Genomic DNA, 24,846 nt, shown 5'->3' on the forward strand with positions numbered 1-24,846 from the left:
CAGAACGTCTGGGTTGGGTAAAACCCGTTTTGTATTGTAAATAAACTATCGTGCATGACGTAAACCTGTATACCGCGCCCGTTAACATCGAGAATCTTCTGCGTTGACTACGGACTGAATTTATCTTTATTCATCCAGTTGTGTCCCTAAAATTGCGAATATTTCATCTTTTGAAAATTCTCAAATGGAATGACGTTTTGTGTTTCTAAACCTTTGTTTATATTAAATTTTTAAGGTCGACGTCGAATACAAAACATTAGTTGCAGACGAAGGGAGACCGGACAGAAATGAACATTAAAATGAATGCAACGGAGCTGAAAGAACAGGGCAATCGCTTTTTTGGATCACGTAAATATGAAGAAGCCATTGGTTGTTATAACAAGGCCATAGTGAGTATATTATACATTTTTTTTAAAGCATAGATGTAATAAAGAAAATAATCCATAAAATCGCGATTGTAATCGGTGATCAAATAATCAACATCAGACTCACCATTGTCCCACATGCAGACATTTGTGTAGGCCTTTAGGCCTAGGAGGTCTACACTTCATAAAAACGACCGTGCTAGTAATAATATTAATAGGCAGCAATTGCACACATGAATAGTCAATACACACAAATGCACACAATAAATAGGATGTGGCTGATTGGCAAGTTTGACAGTCTAGACTCGTGTCACGATTTGAATTTTTAAATTATTCTTTCTAACGTGCATCGATAAGAATTTACTAGTCTAAGATATTTTTCTGAATTAGTCTAGGGTAGTGCGCCCAGTATTCGGTCAACACATTGACATTCAGTGCTTTATCGCGCAATTGTGTGAAAATAGTGCGCAAATACGCTTCACTCCTGACCTTGGCGACGGAGATACCACGCACAAATCGCACGACCGAATTCTGGGCAGAAAAATGCTCCGTCTTCTTTCGGAAGTATTTTGCTTATTATCATTCTATATTTTTATTTTTAGTGACTAAACGTTGGTGGAATAAATTTCTTTTCTTTTGATGGATAGACTAGATTGCCAAATAAAAGAGGTAAGAATTCAAAATATTAGCGATTTCCCCTTAAGTGACCGAATACTGGGCGCTCTACCCTACATGTATTTCAGTGAAATGTATTGAATGCTCAGAACTGTGAACCTCTCTGTTTTGTGATTTTTGTCACTTCACTTTTCGGAGGTCGCCGAGTTCATCGCAGTCGAAGGGGTAGGCTGTGATGTAAATATACGACATAGACTAGATCTAGTCCTTAGTTGGAGGGTATGGAGTGCAGGTAATGGGCATGAATTTTATATAGTCAATGAAGTGCCATCTACAAAATAGAATCATTGAGAGTGCAGGGAAGGGATAGATCATATGGCAAGATAATGGCACCAGTCAGATAAAAAGGGGTCCTGGGTATTGAGCAGGGGTGTATTGGGTACAGATTCAAGGACATTACGCAGGAGTCTGCTAACTCTGTGGGTAAGGTCTTCAAATAGGTTGACAGTATCTGAACAGGCAGCCATGATGTGAACGAAGGTATCCTCCTCAAGATTTCATAAAGGACACTTAGTGCTGGTTGCTTTCTTAATTTTGGTGATGCGGGTTTGGGTGAGGTAGGTACATGTACATGTAGATGTGAGGAGCTGTGCTCTAATGGTCAGTGCCTGTCTAATTATTGTTGATGGTGGATCTTTTGGGTTGATTAATTTTCCATGCCAGAATGTGAGGAACGTCTTGGGGGCAGCTCCTTCCTGTGTAGCTTCCTCGGCTGCAGCAGAGATTGAGTTGTTAACTCTGCGTTTCCAGGAGATGTAGGGAATGGGATCTGTTATTAGGTTCTCAATGGTTGGAAGCTTGTACACAGCCAGAATAACTTTCAGGCTTTCACTGAGGGAGTGCAAATGCTGAGGGCATGTATAAAAGTCTGACGCTCTAATCTAGTAGTGTTGAGTTCCAATAGTTGGCCAAGCAGCAGCTGTAGTTTCTCTTGGTCAAGTAGATGACTGATTGGTATGAGGCCTCTTTGGAGGAATACACTCTCATCGGCAGTCATCACAGGAATGCCTAAGATATTTTCATGAACCTCCTGCCTGGTTTGATGAAAATCCCAAAAATTAACCTTCAGGAAAACAAGTAACCCTCAAATTAAATATGTTTACTTTGTACCGATGGCTCTATCCATTCCCTTCGTTTTATTTGTATTTATCATGTATTTGTTTTTCTAGAGCAAAAACCCATCAGATCCCAAATTCTTTACCAATCGAGCCCTTTGTCAGATAAAGCTGAGACATTGGGATTGCGGTGCAGAGGATTGTAGACATGCTTTAGAGCTTGATCCTTCTCACATCAAGGCACATTTCTTCCTTGGACATACCCTAGTAGAAGATGAGAGATACGATGAAGCCATCACAAGCTTCCGCAGAGGTTTGTTTCTTTTATATTCATTTTTTTATTATGCTTTTAATGATGCAAAATATTATGGAGAGTTCACAGATAAATACAAATTTGTAGACTCTCACAGAGAGTTGTGATGGTCCAATCAAGTGGCTAAATGTGCCAAGATCATGATTGGTTGAAGTGGAATTTAAAGCCCAAAGAGAACTGAACATTATCCAATATTTTTAGTGTTTGATCGTAGAATAAATCGAACAAAGTGAAGCTCGAAGTGTGATTTGGGATTTATAGTTTTAATGTTTTAAATGTTTTTTATTATTCAGAATATATGATTCTGATTAACTTTGGCAAGTTAGTTAAGTAGATTAGGATATGATGGATAACTTTTTTTTTAAATGATACTGATTGAGTTAAAAATATTACTGATATTTTACAAGTACCCACTTTGACCTTTAGGCCAAATGAGAAGAATAGTAAACTGTTCCCAAGCTATCCCATAGATTGAACTCAGGGTGATACTGTAGGTGTCTTTATACATCCAACTCTTACTATTATATTCCTTGTATAGCACATGATCTCGCCAGAGAACAGAAAGTGAATTTTGGGGATGACATAGCTGCTGCACTAAGGTCAGCTAAGAAGAAGAGATGGAACATTTTAGAAGAAAAGAGAATTACACAGGAGATTGAAACACAGACACATCTTATGACACTCATGGAGGAAGAAAAACGAAGGTAAGTTTGTAAAGTATAGTCTTATAATCCCTTTCTGCTTCTTAATCTCTCTCTCTATGTCTCCCTTTTCTCTTTCTCTCTCTCTCTCTCTCTCTCTCTCTCCCTCTCTCTCGTTTCTCTCTTTTGTAATCTACCCTTCCTTTCAGTTTTAGTACATTACTCTTTTATTCATCAAGTGTTTGCTACATACATGTATGCATTTTTCTGATTATTTTTAAACAGTAATAATATGATTGTTGCTTTATTCATTTGAATGAATACCGGTATATGATAAGTGAAAGTATTGATGGTTCAATAACGACAATATGGGGTGGTCTTCTGAATACTAGTAGTCTTTTATGTTAGTACAAGTATATTGTCATTTGTCAACAAATCTAAATGAAGACAAATCATACGGGTAATTTTGTTTGCAAAGTGGCTGTGTGGATAAACACTGCAAAAAAATGAAATGGAAGCTCTTATTACCAATCATGTGAAAGAATATGTTTTGACTAATAAGTGATGATACAAATTTTGCAGAGAAACCGCCTACTAATTGATATATTTGGTAAGGGTAAATTATTATATCTATTTGGACCTGGTAGATATCGCGCAAGTGTCGCGTGGTCCCATATACATCTTTCTGTGTACAGTGCTTGTAACTTTACCAAGACTGGGCCTAATTTCTTATCATTTTGATGATTCCAGAACCTTGCAGTACACACCAATACTTATATGGTAGATGATCAACTTTTTCTGATCGATTCCACAACGTTTCTTTCACAATGCAATCGCATGACCAGAACTGGTCTTTATCTTTAACATACTTTTTACTAACAAAAAATGTAGCATACATTTTTCAGAATATGGACACATCCAGTTTTGTAAGTAAGGAGAGGGATCCCTCTTTTGTGTTGGGTTTTATATTAGGTATAAATGAATCATTATATAATGTACAGGTGTAGAAGGTTTTAAAAATACCTCTTGAAAGCAAATTGGCATCTTCCCTTGCTTTAATAGGCACCAGCTACATACATGTAAGCAGTTATATGAGGCATTATTTTTTCATTCCCAGTAATCAAATTTAGTTTACTTCAAGAGCAAATGATTTATTTTATTTTAGCCATTCTGCATTCTGCCTCAATCGGACATATTTTGTATATTTTGAATGTGTGTTTTGATTTTGCCAGGAAAATTGATGCATTGAAAGAAAAAATAGGTGAAAAAGATGGAGAAGAAGACAAAGACATACATACAGATGCTACAAAGAAGATTGAAGAAGACTTTGTAAGTTCTTCTGTAAAACTTGTCTTTATGTTTCATAGTGTGTGGTTTTTATCTCAATTTTTAAACAACTTCTGATGTTTAGTTCATAGCACAGTAGTGCCTTTAAATACAAGTTAAGTTACATATATTGTACTTGTTATCACATTGGTAGGACCAGTCCTTAATACCTATTTATGATGGATACACTTTTTTTGTACATTTGTTGTAGCCATGTTTTGCAAAATTTCAGCCCTCAGGTCCACTTTGTTTATGTACAATGTATGAATGTATGTAATCAGTCGTATTTCAAGATAATCTTATTGTTTTTGTTTTGTTTTATAATGCTTCATAGAATTTAATGTATTTCTATTGGTATCTAGGACACATGTCACGAATCCGTCATTTGATGTAGTAGTGAAGCATGAGCATTATTTTTTGAAACTTACCTAATATCATATTTAAATCATGCTCTTTGCTATCTCAAGAAAATAAAAGATAATAAAGCCAAAATAATACATATTCCATGATTCTATTAATATTTGCCTGCCCAAAATAAACTTTGCATATTCTCTAGTTCATTGCATTAATTCATTACAGCAAATTTCCTCTCTTTTTTAATCTTTCAGGAAAGACATCAAAAGGAACTAAATAGACTACTGGCTACAGTAGATGAAAGGAGACAGGTAGGCTGTTTTATTCTTACCCTGTTTGTGCCCGTTTCTTTCACATCCTCTCTTTTCTCTCTCTTTCTCTCTCTCTCTCTCTCTCTCTCTCTCTCTCTCTCTCTCTCTCATTCAGGATTGTGCCTTTCATGAAGTTGTACATTAAACACACATGTATTTGCAATGACGAACCTTCGTCATTGCCTTGTTTTCGTTCACATTCTGCCCCATTAATATTCTCCTCCTCCTTTTCCTTGTTTTCCTTATCGTCCGAAAATCACATTCGTTTTGCACATAGTGTTTGTTATTCCTAGTTAGGTGCCTTCATCATGTCCATTTCCTTTCAAATTCCGTAGGCATCATCTCTAGCATCTCATCCAGGTCACCTACTTTTTCGTTTTCTGAAATCACTCATGCGTAAACGTCCAGGCGCCATTTTGTCCTTTTCTGGTCCATTTTAAGGCCTTTCTATCTTCCTTCCTATCTCCACTATCCTAGATCCTACAAACTTCTAACAAATTTCTCTAGATAGTCTAAGAGATGTTCTTTAATCTGCTACTTATAACCTGCCCTTCAAAATGCCATCTTCATACTCAAAATTCAAATCTGAAACCGACTCCGTCAAAAATCTCTCAAGTTCTTGAAAAATGGACCCCTAAATAATCTAAAACTGCCATAACTTTCTCATATAAATTCCGTTTTGTATTTAAATCTCACAGTATCTTTATCTCATAATTGCACATAGCCACGCCAAATTTCACGCTCCAATGGCTTTGCACAACATAAATAGCGCCCTCTAAAGTTCTGGGAATTGGCTTTCTGTCTGTGGCCGTATCTCCATAATGGCTTGGCAAACCCGTACCCTTTTTTGGATTTAGATACTTGAAGATATGCCCTTTCCAGCCATATACAAAATTATATACCCTATCACTGACCAAATTTGAGAAAATTGCCCTCCAAATAAGCCATTTTCAAGAAAATTGAGAAATAACTTCAACTTGCTCTAAAATGGCGATCGTTATACCTACATCAATGAAACTTTGCAGACATATGTATCCATATACGTGACAACTGTTTACCAAGTTTGGTAAAATTCGAATATGTCAGCGCAAAGTTATCGCCAAAAATGATGAATTTACTATGCATTACGTAATAGCGCCTTTAATACGTGCAGTACATTGCGTGCAGATGACAATGGTGTCAAACTGACCGCAATGAAGTGCCCTTTCGAATGATACCAAGTATGGTATATGTTTACACAGAAAATTGTGAGTAAATCGCATTTGAACAAGGGTCACTATACGAATTCCGCCCGATTATAACACTTATCGGCCATGACGTCATTTTTTTCAGACTACTTTTCGCCCCCTAAACATCCTTTTTTTTCCTTGAAAATTTGCAATGACATTCCGAGATGCAATACGCAGGGCACCTCGTGGCCGGATTCTTGAAATTGGTCAAGGGGGCCATTTAAGACGCCATTTTGTCCTTTAAATCTATTTTACATCACATGTTTCGATAGGATTATCATAGAAAAAAAGAGAGTAGTTTACAATAACGACCATGAAATTCTCTTTCCAATGATACCATATACGGCCCATAAAGAGACATAAAGAGAGAGAGAAAAAACAATTTAACTCCGGTCATAATACAGATCCTCTACGTTTTCCGCCCATGCATTACACGCATTGTCTATGGGGCAAATCGGGTTCACGCTTTTGACCCCTAGAACGATCTTGTTTGCAATGACGAACGTGCAACTAATCCCATTTGGTTTTGCACGCAGTGCTTGCGAGCCCTTTCTAGGTTGTTTCCCCTATCCCAATTTCTTTCAAACATCGTAGGCATAGTCACTACCATCCCATCAAGGTCACTATTGAGGCCTTTCTTTCGCCCTACCTGTCTCCAATATTACAGAAGCTAAAGACTTCGTACAAATTGCTCTGGATAGTCCGAGAGAAGCTCTTTCGTTCGACACGTAGAAACACGGCGTCATTGCACGCACATCGTTGTGACACGATTGCATTTCTAGTTTCAATTTAGCATTGTTCTGACATGTATTGGTGGAGTGTAACACTGAAGATCCTGTGGACTTACTTTAATAACATAATGCCTTTATAAAAATGCACTTACTATTCTCCATATTTCCTGAGTCCAACTCTCTTTTATTTTTTTATTTTTTTTATTTTTTAATTTATTTATTTTTATTTTATTTTTTTATTTTTATTTATTTATTTATTTATTTATTTTATTTTATTTTATATATTTTTTTTTTTTTTTGGGGGGGGGGGGGTAGTGTCATCTCTTAGAGGCTTTTTTTTTCTTCTCTTTTTCTGTTTCTTTTTCTTTTGTTTCCTCTTTCTTTTTAATCTGTAGTAAAGCGAGTTAGATTTAAAAGCAATGTTTTAAATAAAAGCTAGTTTCAAACTTAAAAATCAGAGTGTGGTCTCTACATATAGTTTGCCAAAAGTTACAGAATTAAGAATCTCCGGTATCGGTGAAGCCGAGGATTGAAAAATTATTTTGTTCTTTCGTGCATGTTGTGTTATGATTATATCAAGAATATTTTCATTTCATCTTCTATTGGGTTTACATGTACAAGTACGTCCTGCAATTTCAAGTCAACAGAACATTTGAGAAGGATATTACCTCACGTGTCAGCTAGTTACTTGTATTACCCTGCCAGCTCTCAACAGATAAGCTTTGATAAACATGTGTACGTGATCCCCTAGTCCACTCCTAGTCCACTGCCTGGAATATTTCTGTGTCACGCGCCCAATCAGCTGAGAAAATACACATGAAACACGCTAAAACAGATACACTCATTTCATTCTTACCCTGGACGCACGATCAGTACAGACATTGCGCTGTGTGGGATGCTAGTAAGGGAGGAGAACAAAGGTTATCAAAGAATTTAAAATATATAAAAACAGACAGAATTTGGACTTGTGGTCACCATGTATTGATAATAAATTGGATTACTATAGTGTTTAATTCATTACAAATGTTTCTAAGCACTTAACATCAATTTTTCAAAACATTCAAAAGAATCTTACATAATTAAAGAAATTAATGACTTATAAACTAGATTTACAAAGGAAGTAGCAAGCAATGTCCGACAAAACATAGGGAATGGTCAATATTAAAAAGTAAGAATATACCAACTACCAAAGTTAACGAAATACTACACGCAATGCATTCTGAAAACTAAGGACAATTTCAAGTATAGAATCAAGTAGATCATGATGATACATGTACATGTACTGAACACTAGTACTACATGAAACCTGAACCATAATAAAACAGTTATAGGTAGGCACTCATCTCCAATTCCCACTGGCACTCCCCATGAACATGACCAATTAGCCTTTGTACAAACTCAGAGAAAGTGAGGACAAGGAGAGGTGGGGGGGGGGGGGGTAAGAAGAGAAACGGTTGTATCATGAAATTGTATGTCTTTGTGTGTGTGGGTGTGTGTGTGTGTGTGTGTGTTAGAGAAAGAAAGGGGGAGATCAGATGGTATACATGTAAAGAACGAGCAGAAGAGAAAGAGAAAAAGAAAAGAGAAAAAAAGAAAGATTTAAAGTGAGGTATAGGGAAAGAATAATTATGGTGAAAGAGTCCGGAGAGATAGAGAGGAGAAGGAGGAGGAGGGAGAGATTTAATAGAGACTGAAGAGTATCCGTCAGCCTGGTATCGGATTTCAGATTTATTAGAAGAAAGGAGTGGATATCACTTCCTGTTCTTGCTTGATTAAAATATATGGTTTCATTTACTCCGTTGATGTACGTGTATACATGTACGGCAGGGTTTAGGCAGAATCTCTGACTTGGATACTCAAATTATGTATACATTGTACAAGCTTTGTTTATCAATGCATTTAGGTGTGAAAGAAATTATTGTTAGGTATTGAAAAGTGTAAATTTCAATTTAGGATGCTGTCTCCATCTGGATGAGTAACATAGTTAAAGGTGATTGCTTTTTGCCTATAAAGCAGGTTACTCTGCAGTGCAAGTAATCTCATACAATGTATATTGTTAAAGGTGTTTGAAGTATAATTTGCTAGGTTCATTTTCTACTTAGATTTTTAATAATATGTTGATTGTTTTATGGGGCAGGGGTGTGAGGTTGGAGAAGGCAAATCTGATGAAACGATTCACTGTAAGTGTAACTTGCAGATATTTTTGTTATGCCTATATCCCCATAGAGGGAGACATTTCACATTTTCTGTTTCCTGCACTGTTCACATTAGCCATTAGATGATCAAACATTCACCCTCTTCACATTGCCCAGACTGGGTCCCATTTGATTCACCTTATAAATATCAATGAGACATTTCTATAGCAAATTTGCTCACATGGAATCAAATGCAGTGATTTCAGTATCTCATAACAGTTAATTGAACTTTTTTTAAATAAATATTAATAACTCGTTTTTGTGAAACAAGGTCTGATGATATGTTGGGGTCAAAGGTCACTTCTCAAGAAAGCCATTTGTGTGTTTTATATCACCACGTTGATACAAAGCTACAGTATAGCAATTGCTGGGTTCACCTACTTCAAGGATTTGAGTTAATGATTACCATTTTAGCAAAGTAATAATAGAATATCATTTTGTAATGAGAAACACATTGGCCCGAATTCTCAAAGGAGGTTTGTCGACAAACCTTGGTTTTCGTACGTCATATGAGGCGTTTTACGCGTTTTTTACAAACCTGGTTTGTAAAGAACAAAAGGAGGTTTGGCGAAACAAAAGGAGGTTTGAGCTCAAACCTTGGTCTGAGCTCAAACCTTGCTTTGTGAATTTGGGCCATTGTTTTGTAATACAGAGTAAGTACCAGCATTTTTGAAATAGTGATGAAAATCCTCTGTTCAACGATTTTAATGAGTCTCTTAAAATGACAGTGATCCATAAAACTTACTCTTTTTCCCCTGTGTTTATTATATAGCTGCATATATGAAGATGTTATTGCTAGTCATTGCCAGTGACATGTAGGGCTACATGAAGAAATGATATTAAAGAAAGATGTTGTTTATAACTGTTTGTGTCATTTATGAATTGGAGAAATGGGTACTCTTTATCTCCGTAATAAAACCACCCTTCACCTGTCATAGATTGGACAAATCAATTTGAATACCCGGTATGCACAATAGATTCAGTAGAGCTCTCGCGCTCGTTAAAATCAAATTGGGTGATCCAGGTGTTGAGAAAATCTCCACAGAATCAATTGAAATCAAAGTTTGTTCACTAACTTTAAGGATTCCTCCTGCATTGAAGGCTGCTCCATATATATATATATTGCATGCTGACTGCATAATAAATCATTGGATTGGTTGACAGTCTCTAAGCAGATAAGGCGCGTCTTCATCAACTCGAGATTGCCAAATAGCCCGCTATTTCTGATTTGGGAAATAATCCTGAAGTAACAAATCATGTCTTCATCAGCTCGAGATTCGACCTTGAAACTAGAAACTCGACCTTGAGAAATTAGCTCAAGATATTTTGCTCAGCGTTAGCGCATAGTGCGAGTGTTCGGTCTGGTGAAGACGCACTGTACAAATAGCTGGATATTTTGCCAAATAGTGGGATATTTTGCATACTATCTCAAGATATCTTGGGATAACAATCCCGACCAAATATCCCGCTAATTGCAACTTCGGGCTGATGAAGACGCAAATTAGCTGGATAGTTTGCGATCGGTATAGTTCAAATAGCGGGATATTTGGCAATGTCGAGCTAGTGAGGACAGGCCTATAGAGGCCATCCCCTTCACATTCTCTACCCACCCACCTCCTTACAAGGGTAATAATGAGAAGGCTCGTAAATACTCCAATTCATGGGATGAAGCCTAGATTTTACGACCTGCTGCTTCAGCCTCAACTAATATATAGATGAGGAGTTGGAGTATCTTCACGAGTACCTGGTGAATCTCATGGCTAAGGGGCCATTCATACTAGAGAAAATTCTTTGAAAATTTGACCAGAGTACGTTAAAATAGAATCATCTTTGTTTAAAGGCATCGTTTAACAATGTTAAATCTGAGATGCATAGCCCTACGTGTCATGAGTGTCTGTGATATGGTGTAATATTGAAGCCCTAAAAATATGATCATGAAGTGCCTCAAAAAAGAAAAACGCAAAATTTAATTTCGATTTCCAATCATAAATATCTTGATAATCAGACGGCCAATCGGCTTGTAAAAGTCATGGGATTCCTGACTGACCTATAAAAGGGTTTTTTAATTATGATTGCAGCATGAGCTAAATCCAACATTTTGTTTCAGAATCTGAGGTAATGTTACTGAGTCACTTTAAGCCTTGTTTAAATAAAACGTTGGGTTCTGGTCATGCAATTTCATTGTGAAAGACACTGTAGAAGCAATTTGGACAAGGTTGATCATCTACCAAAATATAATATGAGGTTTTGGAATCATGAAAATGATTAGAATTTTGCCCAGACTAGTCAAAGTGTATGTGTATGTATATGATTGCATAAATAGAGCATTATTGAATTGAATTTGAATTTGAATTGAATTACACAAACATATGGCATGAGGTTATGATGAATAACCTCCAGCGGTTGCCTGTCATATTGTAAATATGAGGGTATTTGAGGAGCTATTCTTTTCAAAGGTTTTTTTTCTATGATATTCTTCCACACTATTAAGCATACCGGTACCCAGAATGAAAAAGCTCACAAAGTAACTTTGGTCTTTCCCAGAACTTAACCTTCTCTTTATTAAAAGCAATTAGTTAGTATGACTGAGGTCAGCTTTATGCATGGCATTGCTAAGGTATAAAAAAATACCAGCTGGCCAGTCTTAGCAATGCAAGGTAACTATAAAACCTGACCAATTACTAGTACATGTATATGGTATTTATTCTATACAACAGTCACAAAGGCAATGAACTTGATTCTATTTTGAATTCATGTGTGGGACAATGCTAAAACCTGTTTTTCTTCTATAACTTCAAAACTAGAATTTCCTATCATACAGTTTTGTGTATGTCGTATTTGTACAAGTTTCATAATGAACTGGTATACCAAACGTTTAAAATAAATTTTGTTTGTGTGAAGGGGAGGAAAAAGGGGGGCGGGGGCTGTTAACCCTGGTGGTTGGATCATCCCCTCTCAGTCTTGTGATCATGATGAGTTGTGTGTTTGGGGGTGGGGCTGCATGGTGGGGTGGTGCGAGGTAGTACTTGATAGGTTCGTTAATCATGAGATGAAGTGGCAAACCAAAGACTGCTTTATGGAAGAAATAACAAATGGAAGCATACTATCTCCATATGGTGCGCATCTTTAGAGGTACTTACCCCAGGCTGTGACGCAGCCTGGTTATTCTATATCTACAGCAAGAGTAATAAAGATCCATAAACCCCACAGTGACCTTTCACAGAAAAGATTATAATATGGGGAAAAAGTCTTCAAGAGATCATCAAGTGTGTCATCTAAACCAGTACTAATATTAAAATAACATTAACATCACCGTTTTTAAATACATCTGACATTTTGTGTGTGTCCTTGCCAAATGGAGCAATGAAATGAGCACAAACTTAGAATAAAGCGACTTTTTTTCCATACTAAAGGGGAATATCTTTTCCAAGGTCGTTCTTATTCATAATAATCTATAGAATCATGTGAAATTCAGTTGGGCTGGAATTATCCTGGTACGTTTATTAAGTTTAGGAACGTCATAGATAAAACATCTACCGGTAGATAGATGGCACAATAGAAATGCCTATTATATACGCGTGTATTATTATTATCTCTTTGTTATTGTGATGTTAACCTTCCCCTTCTCTTTCGCACACATATGTTTTCACCATTTGATCTACTAATGAGTATGAAAACATACTTATCTAAAGGTTTTTTTCTCTGAATTCTTGTCTTGAAAGCTCAGTTGTTTGCTTCAATACACCTACTCTCTATTTAACAACTTGCATTGTTGTGGATCATTAAGGTTGATTTCAGAGTAAGAACATCTGTATGCTTCCAATTAATTTAGAATAAATTGACATCAAGCCTGATGCTTTGTTTTTCAGTATGAAATCTGTTTATATATTGGGAATACACATGTTTCAATTTATATTGTGTTGTATTACAAACGGCCAGTGGTGGTAATGTGTGTATTAAGATCGTCATATTGATTCATTTGATGTTCACTTTATTTTGTGTTACAAGTTTGATGTACATGTAAAATTCATTGATAGGTCCTGCGACATTCTGTCAAGTCACTTTTTAAAGAGCAAAACTTGCAATGAAATCAAGGCAGAATGAAAGAGAGAGAGAGAGAGAGAGAGAGAGAGAGAGAGAGAGAGAGAGAGAGAGAGGGGGAGAGAGAGATAAGAGAGAGAGAGGGGGGAGAGAGATATTATACCCTTTTCTAACTGCACTCTATCGGAGTCACACCGATGAAAATACCGATTGAATTTTCCTTATGTAAACAAAGGTGAAACCGCAGTTTTTCCCCTGTTGCTTTCTAACTGCCGATGAAATTCTCTCGCTGTGGCGAGCCCATGCCGGAAGTGAAGAATTATTGCGTAATTATTTAGCCCGCGCTCCATCTAGCTAGCATGCAGCATGTTCAACCATAAGTCAACAAACACAGCTGGTTACGATTAAGCGCGCGTATACTGCGACCTTTGACCATTTTAATCGCTGTTTTAATCGCCTTTTTCTCCCGAACGTTTTCTAACTGCACGTTTCATCGGTGTCACACCGATAGAATGAGAATTTCTCCTGCTCTTGAGCAGGAGAATTTAATCGCCTATTTCTCTTCTTTTCACCGGCTATTTAATCGCCTTTTTCTCCTCTGTTGCTTTCTAACTGCCAGTTTCATCGGATGCGTCCGGATGCATCCGATGAAAATCAGTGCAGAAAAAGGGTATAAGAGAGAGAGAGAGGGGGGGGGGGGGGGAGAGAGAGAGAGATAAGAGAGAGGGGAGAGAGAGAGAGATAAGAGAGAGGGGGAGAGAGAGAGATAAGAGAGAGAGAGATAGAGGGGGAGAGAGAGATAAGAGAGAGAGAGAGGGGGTAGAGAGGGGGGGAGTGAGAGATAAGAGAGAGAGAGAGAGAGAGAGACAACAAGGGGAGAGAGAGATGAGAGAGAGAGGGGGGAGAGAGAGATAAGAGAGAGAGAGAGAGGGGGAGAGATATGAGAGAGAGAGAGAGAGAGAGAGTGGGGGGGAGAGAGATAAGAGAGAGAGAGAGGGGGGAGAGAGATATAAGAGAGAGAGAGAGAGATAAGAGAGAGGGAGAGAGAGAGATAAGAGAGAGGGGGAGAGAGAGATAAGAGAGAGGGGGAGAGAGATAAGAGAGAGAGAGAGAGGGTGAGAGGGAGATAAGAGAGAGAGAGAGGGGGGAGAGAGAGAGAAGAGAGAGGGGGAGAGAGAGAGAGAGAGAGAGAGAGAGAGAGAGAGGGGGAGAGAGAGATAAGAGAGAGAGAGAGGGGGAGAGAGAGAGATAAGAGAGAGAGAGAGAGAGAGGGGGAGAGAGAGATAAGAGAGAGAGAGAGGGGGAGAGAGATAAGAGAGATAAGAGAGAGAGAGAGAGAGAGAGAGAGGGGGGGGGGAGAGAGAGATATAAGAGAGAGAGAGAGGGGGGGGGGGAGAGAGAGATAAGAGAGAGAGAGAGGGGGGAGAGAGATAAGAGAGAGAGGGGGGGAGAGAGATATAAGAGAGAGAGAGGGGGAGAGAGAAAGAGAGAGAGAGGGGGGGAGAGAGATAAGAGAGAGAGAGAGAGGGGGGAGAGAGAGAGAGAGGGGAGAGAGAGATAAGAGAGAGAGAGGGGGAGAGAGATAAGAGAGAGAGGGGGGGAGAGAGAGATAAGAGAGATAGAGAGAGGGAGAGAGAGATATAAGAGAGAAAGAGAGGGGAGAGAGAGATAAGAGAGAGAGAGGGGGAGAGAGAGAGGAGAGAGAGATAAGAGAGAGAGAGAGGGGGAGAGGGGGGAGAGAGAGAGATAAGAGAGAGAGAAAGAGAGAGGGAGAGAGAGAGAAGAGAGAGAGAGAGAGAGAGAGGGAGAGGGGGAGAGAGAGATAAGAGAGAGAGAGAGAGGGGGAGAGAGAGATAAGAGAGAGAGAGATAGAGGGGGGAGGGGGAGGGGTAGGAAGGGATAGGGACACAAGTAGTGGCAGAGTAAGATAGAGGAAAAATAACAATGTTTGTACATTTTGATTGTACATATACATGAGATTTTTGTTAAAGGCAAATAGGATGAGAGATGTTGACAGAAAGAGGGAGATAAATAAAGACATCAGAAAGGGAAATAGAAAAGGCACGAGAGACAATCTGAATTTCATGTCTTGGGTCATGACTGACTTGCTCAGTTAATATAACAAACTCTTAATGGGTACAATGGACACATTGCAGATAAGTCTCTAGATCTAGATAACTTTTTTTTTTTTTTTTTTTTTTTTTGGGGGGGGGGGGGGGGGTCCTCAAAGATGATGTGTCCCTGTCTATAATACATGTGCACACCTCCCCATAAACAAATACGTGTATGTTTGATGAGCTCTCTAGTAGCTGTCAAAGCTAATTGTAGAAAATCATAAAATTGGATTTGGACCATGTAGATTGACCAGAAAATATACACCTGTATGTATGTTCTACTGGCTTCATAATCTTCAACATGTGTTACATTTTAAAGCCTTCATAGAAATACATGTGTATGTTAATTGTTTTTTGAGGAGAGGAAGAAGTTGATTTTAATAGGCTTTATATATGTGCAGGATATAGATAGCACAATTGCAATACTATTGTCTTTTCACGATGAAAATGTCATGTGGTTGAATAGAAGCAGACACTCAAGTTCACCTGCAACTGCTCATTCTTATATCATTATTCAGTTCTGAGAAAGACATAACGACTGTTTAACACTTTAATAGCTGTCTATGTGGGCTGTTTCCTACAGGCAATCCTCGTAATGGCTTTTATGGCTTTTATGAAGAGATTTGATGGGCTCTTAAAATGTGACGAGAAATGATAACAAAACAACATTGATGTCTCATTAAACCTGGAGGAGATGACATAGCTGTGCTATATTCCAGCCAAATTATGAATCTTCAAAGGTCGCAACAACTCCCTTGATATTTTACCGGCAACATATCATGGGGGGATTGCTCTCACCTTGTATTTTTTCTAGATCTATGCATTATTGCTTTTTAGATCGTTTTCATTTTTTCCATAAATCATGAAATGAAAGGGGGGAAAAGTGGCATTTGTTTCTCAGTATTCCCCCATTTACTTGTTTATCATTTCTTCCTGTATTCCAGTTTCTCTCTCTCTCTCCCTCTCTCTCTCTCTCGCTCTCTCTCTCGCTCACTCTCTCTCTCTCTCTCTCTCTCTCTTTCTACCTGTCGCTCAATCCACTTTTCTTGCCCACTAAAATAAAAAGTTATGGTAGAAAAGGAAAATGCTTTGCCCCAAGGAATTCCGGTATTGTCGGTATATATCCTTAATATAAGGCTTATGTTTTTATCTGGAATACCTAGATATTAAATGGTTGATGCTGTTTTTATCCTGAGGGAATCAGTTTCTTAATCCCAATTAAATTGTTCCATCTGTTTGCTTATTTCTTTTTTCCATAACATTTTGTATCATATCATTGCTTCCTGCGCTGATGTGTCCTTTTGTTCTCCATGCTTCCTTTCTATTTTCTCATACAATTGAAGGTTGATATTAAGTTTCTTGATGGATAATGATGTAGCATCACACTTAAAGGGAATGTCTCTTATTTGCTATCTCTTCCAAACAGAAACGTGAGGTACCAGATTACCTTTGTGGGAAGATTAGTTTTGAATTGATGAGAGACCCGGTCATCACCCCCAGCGGTATCACATACGATCGAAAGGATATCGAGGAGCATCTACAGGTTGGTATTCTTCAAATTTTCCAAGATTAAAATGGATTTCATTTCAATTTTTTTTTTAAAGATATTCTCACTGCAAAGTAATGTCATGATAATATAACTATATCCACATAAATTCAAAGTGATTTATTTATTGTTGCATCTATGTAAAAGTTTTTGTCGAAACTTGTCCCACAGGAAAACATCACAATTAAGATTTATGTTGTGTTTTTAGCTATTACATGTATGGTAGCTATGTTGAAACAAAAATTCTTGATGTCAGAAAGAATAGATAAGACCTCCTGTTATTCTCTGCAAAACTTTGCACATTGCAAATTTGCATGCAATTTTCTCTCAAATAAATCAGAGTATTTCCGTTCTGAAAAATCTTAATGTGTTGAATGGAAATGCTACTGCTTTACTGGCAAAATTATCCTGCACTGTCTTTGTTTGATTGAATTTCGGACCAAACCACAATGGCAAATGAATAGCAAAAAAATGCAAATGTCTGGATTGACAAGAAATAAAATGCATGTATTAGGAATTCAAAAGCAATACTTATTACATACCGGTAATCACAAAGACTTCATTAACATTATAAGCTAAAGCAGTTTCATTGGCTTTGTAATTCACATTTGAAATGGTTAACATGACAATCACATTTTTATATAATCTGAACATAAATTCTACAGGCAATAAATTATTAAAATTATTCTTAACTGTATCTCTGGAAAGTCTTCGCAATTATGTTTTTTGTATTTGCCAAGTGCTGTAGAGTAACAAGTATATAACAGGGTTATGCTCATGAAGGTCCATACATGTATGTGTGGTAATGTGTTTTTTTTTTAATTTCTTTTCAAATATACAGTGGTCATTGTTTTATACTCAGAAAAAACAAAAATATCATTTTAAATTTCATATCAACTTTTGTATTACAATGAGCTTATTTTGTGGCTCTCTCTCTCTCTCTCTCTCTCTCTCTCTCTCTCTCTCTCTCTCCTCTCCCTCTTCTTCCCTCTCTATCATTTCCTATTCTCCCTTTACAGAGAGTGGGTCATTTTGATCCAGTGACCCGTTCTAAACTGACCCAAGACCAGCTTATACCCAACCTGGCGATGAAGGATGTCATTGATACATTCCTGTGTGATAATGAATGGGTGGAAGAGTTCTAAGACATCCTATATGGATCACTGATGCATTCTTATAAGACTGAATGGGTGGAAGAGTTCTAAGACACACCTATATGGATTCTTATAAGACAATGAACGAGTAGAGTTCCTGTAGAGTCAACCTGGGTTTACTATGAAGGTCCATGTAGGTGATATGCAGATATATGGAGGGAAGTCCGAGTCACTTTTACCCATCGACTACGCAAGATGATCCTCTGCGATTGTACTCTAATGTCCAATAGACTGGGAAGGCACAATAACTATGGATTTTGACACTGGAACATTGAAGCTGGACTTCATGACAATTTGTGATGCTGTCCAACACGAGATGAAGTGGAGGAGTCTACAGAATGCCCTAAAGCTTGTACTATATTAGGAATACGTATCGGCACAATGCTCCTCAATGATTGCAACCATGTCAGCTGAAAGTAGGCAAAGGTGCATCAGTGTGCAGCACCAAACAGACTTTTAGTACAAAGATATTAATCACTCAATTTCATTATTTTGCTCTCTGATTTGCCTAGACGCTTATCCAAAATTCATGATGACTGGCAGTTCAATTAAATAATTCAATTCTTAATGCCTGTTCAGTAAGTTTGGGTATTTGGTATACCCCTCCAACTCATTAATGATACTAGGATCATTTTGTGTTGTGTATCCTGTTGAAGCCTATCTGCACTAGTTTGGCCAAGAGGGATTAGACTTTCCTGCAAGGTCACTGACAGGTGGTTATCTCATCAAATCAGCTCTCAATTAACATAAGAAAAAGGGGACCGTGGGGAATCAACGGGTACCGCTTAGGCATTGTTGGCTGTATAGAGGGCGCAAGTAGCTACAAGTAGTGCAGTCCCGCTTTAAGGCATTTAACTACAGCCTGACACCAGTACCAATGAAACACATAATAACAATGTGTGCTCTGTCAACCAAAGAGCAACAAAGATGGCATGATTAGGTTGAAAAAATGCTTCTACCGATACTTAATTCATTCAACTATTTCTAACTTTATTCTAGAAATCAGAAGATGGATTTCATTGTCACAGACTCCTTACATGACAAAACCCTTTAAATTTAGATTTCTATTACCAAACAATTTTGGCCATTTTCACAGAGTGATACATGTAGCACATCCTTGACTTTATTGAAGTTTGGTTGTGGCCCCACCCATCATTCCAGTATACATCTTACTATTCCATCACCCAAGGCTCATTGATCAGTATATGTATTCCATGGTCCAATATGAATATCAGTCTACCCCATCACCCCCACCCCCCCCCCCCAAAAAAAAAAAAAAAAAAAAAAAATTACCTGTTGATCTTCATGAACTTTAATAAATTCATATGATTTAATGGGTACATATATTTAGAATAATTGTTTTATTTTTCCTCTATGAAGTTTATAACTGGTAACATAATTTATCGTTGAATATTTACGATATGTTCATTTATATTACATACATATAGCTATTGGAGAGAGATACTTTCTGATTGCATATTTATTTTGAAAGAGTGTTTAATGTCCAGAAGAAAAAAATGTTTGAAACTACAAGAAGAATTTTTTTTTGTTTCTGTCTAATATTGACTGTACTACTGATATAAACAAGCACAATTGTGTTCTTTGTAAAGTGAAGGTAATTCAAAGTATTTTTTCCCGAATTACAAAATGCTACGTAATAATGTACCATAACCAGCATATATTAATAGGCAATTTAGCTAGATGAATACACGGCAATTCAGCTATTCAATTTTTCCTTAAACCATTGATAATTTGAATGAGAATGAGGAATACTTGAGATTTAGAATGGACTTCCAGTAGAAACTAAATTGAGATTTAATTTGTAACATTCTTTTTGAAAATGTGAACTCTGCAGGAGTGGATGAAAAAAAAAACAATGACCTTTGGCATTAAATTGTTTTTAATTTGTTCTCCTTATTCCATATTACTGATGTTGAAATGTTATGATTTCTTGTAACAATAAATCAAGTAAGAATTCATTTTGGATCAATATCGGAGTAAAAACTATTCCAAGCAACTTCATATTTCTCCTACAAGATAGTCAATTTTCTATCCAAATACATTTAGGGAATCTCTAGGAATACAATAGGATTTGTTTTTGCAGATTTAAAAAATCTAATATGACATCAGGGATTCTTTTAGTAGAATTGTGCATTTAAATAGAGAAATATGGAGAAATGTGTAAACATTTGACCCCAGAGTAGTCAATTCTTAATTTGTCCTTGGACCAAGGGACAGCACCTGTTATCCTCAGGAAAAGGCATTGTCTAAATATCGTTATAATCCTCCTCTTCTTCTTTTTCTTCTTCCTCTTCTTCTTCTTTTTCTTTTTTCTTCCTTCTTTTTCTTCTCCTTCTTTTTCTTCTCCTTGTTCTTGTTCTTGTTCTTCTTGTTCTTGTTCTTCTTGCTCTTGTTCATCTTCTTCTTCTTCTTTTTCTTCTTCCTCTTCTTCTTCTTTTTCTTTTTCTTCTCCTTCTTTTTCTTCTCCTTGTTCTTGTTCTTGTTCTTCTTGTTCTTGTTCTTCTTGCTCTTGTTCATCTTCTTCTTCTTTTTCTTCTTCCTCTTCTTCTTCTTTTTCTTTTTCTTCTCCTTCTTTTTCTTCTCCTTGTTCTTGTTCTTGTTCTTCTTCTATTTCTTCTTGTTCTTCTGTTTCTTCTTTTAATTCATTTTCTTCTTCTTCAAATGCGGATTCTTCTTAGCAGATGAGCTCTTGCTTTGAAAATGGCCTCTTTTCAGGGATACATTAAACCCGGTAATGTTCACAGGCTTCTTACCCTAGTTAGTTAAGGAATGATAAGATCTTCTTCCTGAAGTATCAAAGTCGAGCCGATTGATGTCTAGCCGGTTGATGCCAAGCCTAAGGGAATGATTACTGTCTGATGTCTGTATTAGTGTTTCCGATTCCCTGGAACCTGAAATGAAGAAATCTAGGTTGCTTGTCTGAATCCTGATACCAGTCTCAAGGAGGGTTCCCTTGGACATTCATCTATAACAGATCTGTACTTCAATATCATAGTCAATCCCTCTATACATTATAGCTCAAACATTATATCACAGCATCATGTGCATGTCATGGAATCTGTTGAAATTCACAGTGGACACAGTAGAAAAGAAAAATAAAACGCTAAGAAGCGTTCAGCTTTTTTTTCCCCAGTCAACATAAGAACTTTAAAAAACAAACCCATTTTCGTTTTATTCGTTGTTACCGGTAAGCATAATGTATACCATGTGGATGCATATGCCAAATAAACTCAGACTTCTACATTGAACATTTATTGATGCTGTTAAGATATGGGTTAGAAGCACCATCCCTAAGTGATAGATTTCTTTGGGTGAAGGGAGTGATATGTCTTAATATTATAGTGTATTATTTCTATGTATACATTTTGTTTTCTTTTTTTCTACTATGAGTTGCATGACTTGTTGCCATCAAAGCTGATGAAGAGCAGCCTGTTAGCCATGTCAAAGTTAAATTTCATTTTAGTTTGCTTTAAAAAAAAAAGGTTAATTGAAAGTACAAAATTACTGGATTAAAAGGTTACAATTTATAAATCAAATACTCAGTTACATCTCTCTTAAATCTGTCCATGTTGAGTGCGGGGGGGGGGGGGGGGGGGGGGGGGGATCAGCCGGGAGGGACTTCTATAATCGGGATATTAATGAAGCTCTGTAGGAGACCTAGGGACGGCTACACAGTACGGGTGTGCAGTCACCAAAGATCTTGTCCGTGTACTGGACGACACTGGGTGGAGAATACTACCCAGCTCCAGAGAAGTCTTGAAAAAAGTACTACCGATACATACTAAGTTTAATTTTAACGACTATGACATGTGTAAAATCTTTAAGAGACTGTGTTGGGCTTGCTTTTATTTACAGTCTGCATACATGTCCAAAAGTATCCTTCGGATGTCATTCATGTAAACGGCTATTGCCCAATATCAATATTGATTAAAGCATAGACTTTTCAGGGAGTGCCAGCTTGTTTATTTTCACTCCTGTCCACCCACCCTGCCCTATTTTATAATCAGATAATCGCACGGAATAAACATAAAATGTGGATTTCCATTACTTACCGCAGGTGGAAATTGAGAAAATATGATTTTCCTTTTTTTCCCCTTTTAAGTTTGGCATGAGATATGTTTTCATCGCAGTGATGAAAGGGTACATGGTAAGTAATTGGATGGATGTATGAAATGTGCACCTCCGGCACATTTTCAGTTTATAGAAAATGAATTGTTATTTTTGCTGAAAAGGGAGCAATCTTGAGGTAAAAGGATCCTGATTGAAGAAATATTCTCACATGCCTGTAAGATGAATGCTTTTCAGTCTTCTTCTGGGTGGTTTAGTGTGATATTTAGTTTACACCCGGTACATATCAAGATATATAGGGCATACACTGCTGATATAGAAAGACTGAAGTACTCGTATGTCAATGTCAGAAGTGGGAGAGAAAGAAAGAGTGTTTATCTAACCCTTGGGGCTATTCTCTCTATCTTTGCAACAAGTTTATCTGCTTCAACAAATGGGAGAGTAGTCAGGTGGAAAGGGGAAAAAAAACTCTTTGAGCTGAGGCGTAAAGGATGTAGAGCAATCCATTAGTAGACAGAACCCCCGAAGGAGAATGATCTACATTCTCAAAGCTAAAATTGGATGTTCAACCTGGGGTTCTCCGACTGGAGAAATTAATTCAGTCTTCATGTACATCTGTTGCGGATCTTATATCTTTAAAAAAGAACAATTTAGTGATTTGTTGTTTTCTTCCATGTCTTATCTAAGAAATTTGTATTTTCTGAGCATATATATATATATATATATATATATATATATATATATATATAGGCCTACCTAGTATTTTGGGTTGTCCCATCATGATTTATGACCTTCAATTCAAGTACTATTTTGGTATATAATCCTGATATTTAACAGATATAATGTTCATTTTCATGAATTTAACAGAATAATTATTTATCTATTATCCCACAAATCTTGTAAGAGCTACAAGTTAAAACAATCAAATGCAACTCAAGTTTCCGAAAGTCATAATTACTGATTTGTGTCTTTATAGATGGGAATTGGTTTAATTATGTAAATCACATCTGATTCATGCAAGAGACAGCATTCCTCCATCAACTGATATTAGCTGTAATGATGAGCATGTTCAATTAATTCTTGGCCAGACTTTACAAAGATTATGAAAATGAGGGGTGGGTTTCTTAGGCATACACGGCACACAATTTTCAGTACATTGCATTTTATAAAGCAGCTTCTGTATTTAATTTTTTATATGTTGTCACATTCAAGTAGAATATATTCTACGATTTGACCATGAATTATATACTTGGAATATACATGTTTGTGGCATTACTCTGCTGATGTGAGATGAGAAAAAACAATTATAAATTCATCAGTTAGGTATATAAAAGGGTGCTATATTGACCAACAAGAATTAGCCCTATTATTCAGCCATTAACTAAAGTTGTAAAATATTTCCTCAATTTGCTTCTCAGAATTGGCACCGAAACAAACACAATACTGCAGTGGCTGTGGTGAGACTTTCCTCATTCTGATGTGAAAAAACAAAAAATTGAGGAGAAAGAAAAAAGAAAAATAGGGGCAAACATCCCCCCCCCCCACTACCACCACTCCAGGGCCTTGTTCTTTTGCACTTTACATATACATCAAAATAGTTTTGATGTCCCCCCCCCCCCCCCCAAGAGTGGACCTACTCTACAACTCTGTCTGCTATAATGTTAGACTACATACATGTATCTACCCTACAGACATATTTCTATTTGCAAATAAGGGTATTGACATTCTGCAAGTAATTTTGTTTACAGAAAAATCCATCCGTTTGGAGGAGTTTTTATAAAAATATATTTTGTTTACACTCTCCTCCAAAACTTTCAGTGAAGACAGACGTATTCCAAAAGTTACATATCCCAGACTGAAATAGAACGAGTTTTTTAGTCTAGGAATTTTGTTGAAATGTTTACAGCTGTTTGGAAGAGTGATAATGTGATATGCACTATATAAGAATCGCATATTATTATTATTTGTTGATATGAAATGTACATATCTAATAAATCATATGTCACTTTCCAATGTAAATAAACTTAGGTATATATTTATGTTGTGTATAAAGATTAATGATATCGATTACATGTAAAGGTATACAGCTGCATTGTCAACAGGTTGTTAAAAATTGGTGGATGAAAAAAAAAAAAAAAAAAACATGAGACATTATTGTGTTATAATATGAAACAGATACCGGCAATAAAGATTGGATTGTCAAATTATGTTCAGTGCTAATTTGTATTCATTGGTTTAGAAGGAAGAAGTTGCCAGGGTGTAATGGTTGAGTGGTTTAGAGCTTGGGTCCTTGAATGAGGAAGGCCTGGATTCAAACAGCAGTATGCTATTTTCCCCGGACAAGGCAGCAATGACAAGTCCCTTATAATCATCCGAGGCATATTGCTCTGGAATCCTAATAAAGCTGAAGATAGCTTTTGAGAGTCCTGGGACCTGTTTCACAAAGCCTTTTTTCAATGATAAATGACAAAAACCAGTGACAAATCTGCTGATAACCAATCAGAAGCAAGGATTTTCACTAGCTTATAACAAGAAATGTCATTTGTCACTGATGACAAGTTTTATGAAATGGGGCCCAGGATTACCTTGTAATAATTCAGTTAATCATGAATCATTCCACTATATCACGAAACTTGCACAAATCTTCACCACTCATGTATTTCGCAATACCAAAACACAAAAGAATCGAAGAGACTGAGAGCCAAAA

General features: G+C 36.9%; 1 protein-coding gene across 1 annotated transcript; it reads left to right on the forward strand.

The window, feature by feature from the left end:
* Positions 1 to 47: 47 nt before the first annotated feature.
* On the forward strand, positions 48 to 18,507 carry LOC575190 (E3 ubiquitin-protein ligase CHIP). Its single transcript, XM_775607.5, has 7 exons — positions 48 to 389; positions 2,210 to 2,408; positions 2,947 to 3,112; positions 4,282 to 4,378; positions 4,984 to 5,040; positions 16,777 to 16,893; positions 17,916 to 18,507. The coding sequence occupies exons 1-7, from the start codon at positions 288 to 290 to the stop codon at positions 18,039 to 18,041; spliced, it is 864 nt and encodes a 287-aa protein (XP_780700.2). The 5' UTR covers positions 48 to 287; the 3' UTR covers positions 18,042 to 18,507.
* Positions 18,508 to 24,846: the final 6,339 nt, after the last annotated feature.

The sequence above is a fragment of the Strongylocentrotus purpuratus genome, unplaced genomic scaffold, assembly GCF_000002235.5.
Source record: "Strongylocentrotus purpuratus isolate Spur 01 unplaced genomic scaffold, Spur_5.0 spur5_scaffold_14, whole genome shotgun sequence".
NCBI classification, from domain to species: Eukaryota; Metazoa; Echinodermata; class Echinoidea; order Camarodonta; family Strongylocentrotidae; genus Strongylocentrotus; species Strongylocentrotus purpuratus.